Source organism: Megalobrama amblycephala, linkage group LG16 (genome assembly GCF_018812025.1).
Source record: "Megalobrama amblycephala isolate DHTTF-2021 linkage group LG16, ASM1881202v1, whole genome shotgun sequence".
Taxonomy (NCBI): Eukaryota; Metazoa; Chordata; class Actinopteri; order Cypriniformes; family Xenocyprididae; genus Megalobrama; species Megalobrama amblycephala.
Window position 1 is genome coordinate 40,403,172 of NC_063059.1, and position 9,265 is coordinate 40,412,436.

The 9,265-nt window shown below is 37.5% G+C and overlaps 1 protein-coding gene across 1 annotated transcript in view; it reads left to right on the forward strand.

Moving 5' to 3' along the window:
* gucy1a2 (guanylate cyclase 1, soluble, alpha 2) overlaps positions 1–8,799 on the forward strand; it is a 31,280-nt gene extending 22,481 nt beyond the window's left edge. Inside the window, 3 exon segments of the mRNA XM_048161538.1 lie at positions 1,053–1,196; positions 4,656–4,810; positions 7,329–8,799. Of these exon segments, the coding sequence (XP_048017495.1) occupies positions 1,053–1,196; positions 4,656–4,810; positions 7,329–7,539 (510 nt within the window). The 3' untranslated portion in view covers positions 7,540–8,799.
* Positions 8,800–9,265: the final 466 nt, after the last annotated feature.

A 9,265-nucleotide genomic window follows, 5' to 3' on the forward strand; every position in this document is an offset into this window, starting at 1 on the left:
TAGCAACCACCCTGAACACCCTTTATAAATCTATGTTTGACCTTAAACTTTCAAAACATTTTCAGGCCATGCTTTCTCAAGCCAACATCAAGGTTTGTTATGAAAATTGTACACATCTAGTTTCATTTGTTTGATCGTTTTCCATTTTGACCCTTACAGTTGAGTAGGCTGTTTATTTAGTCCCCAAAAAACATGAAGCGATACCATATTGCATAAAGTCTTTTTTAGGCGCATTGAAATTTTTGCACTGTGACTTTATTTTAAGTGTCTAATTGTCAGTATTATGATGTGGAAAAAATAATGTTTGTTGTTCTACCTTATACTGATTAAAAAAAAGAAAATGTATTGCATTTTTTTCTTATTGTAATACTATTTATTCTTTTGATTTGTGGGGTGAAATATGACCATGACATAAAGACTCCACTATATCAAAGTTCTGATCTGGGCGGTCAGGATGGTTTAAAAGCTTTTAATTTAACAAGCTGATCTTTAAAACACCAATACATGTTCAATGAAAAGGCACTTAGCAAGTGTATGTCAATAAATTGGCATTATAAATGGGGCACTCCATTACCGTAAATAAAGTGTGTGTGTGTGTGTGTGTGAGAACTGCTGATGTCAGCTCTGAACCACACAAATACACACGATTTGTCTTTTCTGTAGCCTGTATGTAAATGCCGTTTGCTCTCGCCCTGTTGTTGTGATTCCTGTGCTGGCATCAGTCCGTCTCAGGAGAGAGATATTCATATTCATGTGTCCCTCACCTGCTTTGTGTTAAGTGTTATTCATCAGAGAGCGTTTATATTCTGACAGCAGCCGCCTGTGAGCGTCAAGAGGTTGAATCTAAGATCATGTGTGTGAGTGTGTGAGATAACAGAGTGTGTGGGAGCGTGACAGGGTGAATCGCACAAAGACACCTCACATTTCACCCCAAAATCAGAATATATATAATTGCTGGGTTGTGTTTAACCCAGCATTTTTTAGAGTGTAAAGTGTTAATAGAGCAAAGGATCTGTTCGTATGTGTGGACAGTAAACCTCTTCTCTCCACAGATTGAAACTATAGGTGATGCGTACTGCGTGGCAGGCGGGCTCCACAGGAAGATTGACAGCCATGCTAAGCCAATCGCGCTCATGGCCCTGAAGATGATAGAGCTGTCCGAAGAAGTGCTGACGCCTGATGGGAAGCCAATCAAGGTGAATAAGTGGTTAGGTTTGAAACGATATACTAGTCAAGTCGCCTATATTTACGTATATAGCAATTGTTTCAAAGAAGCTTCACAGAAAGATGACATTATCTTCATCAAATATGAGATCAATACAAAGACAATAGTGTCATTATTCAGCTGAAGTCAGTTGATTCAGTTCAGTATTGTCTGAATAGCACTAATGTACTATTTTTGAGGGATCTGAGTCACATTCAAGAACCTGCAAGTGATCCAATGGGGTTTCATCAGATGCGTTCATGTTTTTGATATCGTTAAGCTCTTGTTGTGCACTTTTCTGTTAGCTTTTGTTAATTGTGCATGAGGGCGGAGCCACAGTTTAATGTGTCTAATGGTGAGACACTCGTGTGTGGGGTTGTGTTAAGGATCTTGTGTTTAATAGTGCCGTCGACAGCACTGGACTCACTGTGGTGACGGAGCGAGAGTGTGGAATCTGGTCACCATGGAGACGGCGGAACACTCCAAGTGCTTGCCGCTAATTGATTGCTACATTGTTGCCGTTTTCTCCCATTTAGAGGGAGTCAACGAGCGAATCGGTGTGTCTGAGAGGCACATGTGTCTTGTGTGTGTGTGTGTGTTTAGAAGCCTCTCTGGGCATGTTGTGCCACGTCTATATTGTAATGACTGCAGCAATGATTGTGTTTGCTCATTTAAACATAGTATATCAATGATTACACAAAAATAACACTGTTGCACGCATTAGTATTCTTAAGAGACTCTGCTGTAGTCTAATCTGTTGCGTGATTGACAGCACTGTCAGCGTGACAACAAGGCCATAAATAATATCAGGGTCGTCGCCGTGGGCGACCATGCATCATCATTAAATGTGAGTGTGTGTATATTGGTGGACTCTCTGTGAGAGCGGCAGTAATAAGTTGCCCTTTGGATAACACTGCTGTTTATGAGCGATTCGGTTCGGCTCAGATTATGATGTTTAGAAATGCATGATCACCACCTTTGTGCTTCTCACAGCTGTCTATGTATGATTCTCATGTTTGAAGTCATGATTGACTCTCTTTCATTGACATTAGATTCATTAGATCCTGGCGATTAAGCAGATATAAGTAGATGTGCTGTGATCTGCTCTGAGTTTGATTGACAGCTGTCAGTAACACTCTGCTGCCCTCGTGAATTCTTTTTCAGCACTTGGTGTGTGTGTGTGTCTTGCACTCTTGACAGTATTGGCTCTTTCCTAGAGTTGCTATGGCGATGCTATCTTGCGCACATGCACACACACACACACATACATATCAGCTCTGTTACAAAACCTAGATAGCATTTTGAGGCATCATAGGCTGTTACAAAAGAGAAGCTGTGAAATGATGCTGCCTTATAAGAGATGTTATTTTAGCCAAAATAAGGAAAATGGATAATGCAATCCCAGAATGCATTGCGACAAATGAAAGAATGCATGCATGTAAGGAGTTCGCCCTTTGCATATGTTGCTAATACATTAAAATATGCACAATCAATACATAAATGCAGAAATATTGGTTGAAATATTTTATTTTTATTTGCATTGAAATTATTTTTAAAAATACTTTTTGGTACTGAATGAAATATAGTTATTATCAACATTTCTCTTTGTTTATAATAAAGATAAATAATTGAGTTTTTACCCAATATTTGTGTGTTATTTTGTGCATTGTTACACTGGAAAAAATATTTTTGCTCCTTGTTCAAATTGCCTAATTAAAATGTGCTGAAGCAGCACAATTGTTGAACATTTTATCACAACTCAATTTCATTGTGTTCAGTTCACTTAACTATGCAAACTCATTTGTGAGTGTTGCATTAACTGAAACTACATGGTAGAGCTGCATGATTAATCATTAAAATATCACAATATCAATTCAAACACCTATGCAATCTTATTCCTAAATGACAAAGATTCTGTTAAACATTTGACAAAATCACACATTCAAACCTTGTGTTGGCGCTGCCGCTGATCCAGAGAGAGCAGTTGTTCAACCACACAGTATCATTATTCCTGTCTTACAATAATTAATATTATCACAGAAGTACTGAGATAAAAGTTTATAGTTCGGATATAAACACTGATGTCTACAGAAGCGATCAAAATAGAGTAAATCACCTTTTGAAAGTAACATGGCGCTTCAAATAACGATTGTATTAATTACATCGTTACACCAGTAGGTGGAGACAAGCGACTGTTAAAAAATGTGAATTGTCATTGAATCATTCATTCAAGAGATTCGTTCAAAAATGCTGATTCAGCCAGTAAGGAAACAAGTGAAGTATTTATGAGTGAGTCATTGAATCATTCATTCAACTGATTTTTTTTAATGAACTCATTCAAATGAGTGTAATACTTTTAAATAGACTGAAGCAATTAATATTTTTGAACCTCTAATAAATTACGTGTTATTTTGTTTAGCTGTCTGTTCAGAAGTATGGGAAAATCGTGTTCTCTATTTGAAACAAAAAATTGTGGTTCTCAATTTATACAGAATTGTGCAGCTCTACTGCATGAGTGGATTTATAGAAAAGACCGGTTAGTTATTAATGTTCAGGTATGTTGGTGTTGTTGAAGATTTTGTGGTTAGCATTGTGCTAAAGAGTAGAGCTTGTGGTTGGGATGGTTATATGATAACTCTGGTGTTTGTTCTTTCATTCAATGAACATTTGTGTGCACCACAAAGTCGTAAATACAAGTGGGAAACTCTGAACTTTTGAGTTTCCAAGTTGGGCATGTGTCAGAGAAAATATATAAAGTGGACACAATAGATGCAGCATCTGTATTTACAATAAAACTATACGTTGCATGTACACAATACAATTCAATTTACCGCACCTGCAATTTCTCTTTCAAAGTATTTTTAATAGATTTTTACAGTATAAATCACATTTAACAATTCCCCAATCCTCACCATCAAATTTCTAGAGTAGCGTCCATACTGTCCATTAATTCAGACATGAATTGTATGTAGAAGAACAGCAATTTCTAAATTAAAAAAGTTAAATCCTACACCATTATTTATTTATTTATTTTTTGCAGTGTAGTTTATTCTTAAAGGGATAGTTCACGCAAAAATGAAATGCTCATCCTCAAGCCATTGTAGGTGTATATGACTTTATTCTTTCAGACAAACACAATCGGAGATATATTAAAACATAGTCTGGCTCTTTCAAGCTTTATAATGGGAGTGAATGGAACCCAAGATTTTGAAGCCCCAAAAAGCACCTCCATCCATCATAAAAGTAATTCATGCGACACCAGTGGGTTAATAAAGGCCTTCTAAGATGGGTTGAGGTTGAGTAAATCATGGGATCATTTTCATTTTTGGGTGAACTATAACTTTAACTGAAGAATTTTCAACTCTAAAGCTGCTTTGAAGCAATCTGTATTGCATAAAGCACTTCATAAATAAACTTGACTTGATTTTACCCTCTCTCTCCGTCTCTGTAGCTGAGGATCGGCATCCACTCGGGCTCAGTGCTGGCTGGTGTCGTCGGTGTGAAGATGCCGCGTTACTGTCTGTTTGGAAACAACGTCACGCTGGCCAGCAAGTTTGAATCGGGCAGTCACCCGCGCTGCATCAACGTCAGCCCCACCACATACCAGTGAGAACACACACACACACACACACACACACACACACACACACACACACACACACACACACACACGTTCACACAGACTCAGCTGATGTGCAACTCTGCTGCAGTGGAGACAGTCACACCTGTTTCTATGGTAACCTGCTTCTGTCGAGATCATCAAGGACGATGCTCTGCAGTCAAGTGCAGCTCAGAGGATCTGCTCACACACACACACACACACACACACACACACACACACACACGTTTCAATATGCACCAATGAGCACCTGCTTGTAGACATCCACAAACACTCCACATGAATAATCATGCATAGACGGACACATGTGCACACACTCGACATCAAGCACAGATGTACACCCACACACTTATATGCATATAAAACACACACATACAACACATATTAGCATGTCTAAATGGCGACACTTTCTATATATGACTAATGTTAAATACTATAAATCAGGGTTTCATAAACGGGTTCGTGAGTTGATAAAAAGCTAATATTTAAATCATACGGCAAGATACTACAGGCAAAACTATTGTTTCTTCATGCACTGCTCAATTTTGAGATTGAGTCTCTTTTCAGACTAGTGGAAACTATGTGCATCTGTAGATTTCCATGATTATTCATCTTTAAAGGCTGGTTTCTTAAAATGATTTTTTTTCTCAGACATCTCCACTTCAGCAAAACTTACAGCAAACTTTACCGTTTTATTCCCGAAGGGTGTTACAGAAGGCTTTGTTCATATAGCATTCGCCTGATTAATATGACATTTTATTCCTAAAAACATGGTGGATTTTTTTTTTTAATTTTATATATATATTATATTTATAAAAATCCAAATATCCAAAATCCCCTCTGTAAAAAAAACAAACTTTAATAGGTCAACAAAATAAAAGAAGAATTTTAATCCTGGATTTATTCAATGTTCAGGTTTCTGTTTGAGAAATGTATCAAATTAGTGCATGTTTAATTCATTTGCATATTTAAAGATAGCATTTCAGAAAACTTGCAATACAAAACAGTTGTCTTAAAGGATTAGTCCACTTTTAAATAAACTTTTCCTGATAATTTACTCACCCCCATGTCATCCAAGATGTCCATGTCTTTCTTTCTTCAGTCGAAAAGAAATTAAAGTTTTTGATGAAAACATTCCAGGATTTTTCTCCATATAGTGGACTTCAATGGGCACCAAACAATTGAAGGTCCAAATTAGTTTCACTGCAGCTTCAAATTGTTCAAAACGATCCCAGATGAGAAATAAGGGTCTTATCTAGTGAAACCATCGCTCATTTTCTGAAAAAAAATTAAAATTATATAAGTTTTAACCTTAAATACTCATCTTGAACTAGATCTCTTCTTCTTCTTCTCTATTAGAATTCCAGCAGTGTAGACACTGCTAAGTGTATTACTGCCCTCCACAGGTCAAAGTTTGAACTAATTGTTATATACTATTGAACTAGCATATTGCAACCACCTAAACCAACCATCTTGACCTGACTGCATATATACCTACTCCAGTGCATGGATCCATTCAGAATTACTAAACAGAGAAACATACACATGACAGATACAAACATTATCCTGAATGTGTGTGGAAACAACGTGAATGCACTGAAAAATGTCTGTGCATAAATACAATGTGCGATTAGTGCGTCGAGAGCACACATATATACGGTTTGTTTGCGCATCAATAATAATGGACTCACGCGTACTTACTGTCACCACAATCATCCTTACCTTGATTGCAGTCCTCATCTATGAAAACTTTACTAGCGAGACACTGGTTTGCTTTATCCAGCCGAGAAATGTAGTTTGTGTATCACGCTCTTCAGAAACAATCACAGAATATGACAGAGCTCATGTTTTTATAGCGAAGCACACACTGGATTGAACAATTCACTGAAAACGTGAATTTCTATTCTCTCTGCCATCTCTGATGATGTAATCAGCCTGGTTTTCTTTACATTAGTACTGTTTTGGACTGATTGTTTGAATTAATTTGCTTACTAGATCATTGGACTGAAAACTGTCCTGGAGTTTAGCAGATTAAAATGATCTGATCACAAACAGAGAAGCAAAAACGGCTTGTTAAAGGGTTAAAATTGAAATTTCCGCCTTCCAGCATCAGTGTGTTAATAAACACCCGACTCCCAAGATCTTCTAACTGCGTGACGTAAATTACGTTTAATGACGCAACTTCACGTGCTTCAGTAATTTATTCGCGTTAAAATATTTGAATGCATTAAGGATTTTTAATTAATTGCATGCATTAACATTGACAGCCCTATTATTATTATTATTATATTACATATGAATGTGCTGTTAAATTATTGAAATATTAGCTTAAAATCTCAGGGGATGCATTGAGAAAATATTCTTACTCTAACCTTAACAGAAAACTTTTTTACAATTAAAACAAACGCTATATACTTTAGATTTTGTTTTTACAGATGAGTTTTTGTCAGATTTAGCTCATGAATATTTAATATCTTTCCATTTGTTTTCCCCCTCGTTTCTCAGACTCCTGCGTGACGACCGCTCGTTCACCTTCATCCCTCGCTCCAGGCAGGAGCTTCCCGACAACTTCCCCAAAGAGATCCCGGGAATCTGCTATTTTCTGGAGGCGGGGAAATGCCAGAGCCACGCCTCTCTCACCAGCACTCGCTCCGCCCCCATCCGGAAAGTGTCCTATAACATTGGGACCATGTTTCTACGGGAGACTAGCCTCTGAGACGGCCCCGCCCATTCGCTATGACATCACGTCCTGTAGACTAGTGTTGCCTGTGGCAACTCGCTGCCCCGCCTCTCGACCGGAGCGTCGTCCCCAGAGGCGTGAACTCACGTGGAGAGAATGGCCCCGCCTTGGCCCCACCCTTTAAAGGAGCCATGGATAATTGTGTTCTGAAAATACAATAAAAACAAATATATATAGATATATATTTAAAATAAAGCCTTCTGCTCAACGGCATAGCCAAACAAAGACATACATGGTGTACACATGCAAATACTACAGACAAACTCATGTAAACATACATTTCTTGCAGCATTGCAGGTTTCACATGGATAACTTGGTGCCTTTACCTCCCAAACACACACACACGCACTCCACAAACACGCATTTATCTCTACCATTTTACACATTTGCCGCCATTTACCGCTGTTAAATCCTTTGTGTGTGTGTGTGTATCCTCTATTAACCATTGTTAGATCCCTTGTGTTTGTGTGCGTGTCCTACCATTAACGCTGTTAGACTGTGTGTATGTGTGTGTGTTTGCCCTCCTGTTTGTGTGCATTTTGTATGTGTGTGGATGTGCTCAGTTTGGCCGTTTCAGACATCTCACATCTGCAGCATGTTTTTATTTTAGCTTCTGAAATAACAAGTCGCAGATCTGTGTAGCAGAGACATAGCTGCGTGAATGTGCACTGTTAACTTATTTAATCAGCGCTATTTTTTGCAATATAGGCTTTTTTGAAGCTTCATTGATGCCGGATACATGCAGTGAAAGGGACATAAATATTCAGAATACTGTTCAGTAAATTCACATTGAATCCAGATGATTTAAGCAGTTTATAGATGCACTTTGTGTATCATTAAGTATTATTTGTATGTAAATGTGATTGTCATGCAAATTTTTATGCAAAAGTTATAATAGTTCTCAATAATCCTTTCTAAATCACTATTTTAACTCTTTATGACTGATATTAAATGCAAAACTGTAAATCAGGAATCACTTTTATGCGACAAACGCTGAGAGAACTCGCATGCTGCAGATAGCAGATGTGTGAAACAGGTCGTGTGTGTGTGTGTGTGTGTGTGTGTGTGTGTGTGTGTGTGTGTGTGTGTGTGTGTGTGTGTGAGAATACAGTTTGAGGTCACAGGAAGGTATGTGGTAATGTCATCATTCATTTCGGTCACATTTGATTAATTCAAGATCACATCCAGACGTGTCAGTCATTTTTATCAGGATGCCAATAAAATCGATTCATTTAAGTTTTATGGTGTCAGACTGCTGTGTTAGTGCTCTCTTCAAATGGCTGTTTTTTCTATAGAAAAGACCTGTATGACTTTCTTTATTCAGTACAAATGCAGTACAATATTCAGTATATGCTGTTCTTTTGACCTTTTTTTATTCAAAGAATCCTAAAAAAATAAAATGTCATGGTTTCAACAACAACAAAAGAAGCAGCACAACTGTTTTCAACACTGAATGTTTCTTGAGCAGCAGATCATCATATTAGAATGATTTCTGAAGGATCATGTGACACTGAAGACTGGAGTAATGATGCTGAAAATTCAGCTTTGATCACAGGAATAAATTACAGTTTAATATATATTCACATTAAAAAAATATTACAGTTTTTACTGTATTTTTAATTAAATAAGTGCAGCTTTGGTGAGCAGAAGAGACTACTCCCAAAATCATTAAAAAATCCCCAAACTTTTGAACGATAGTGTA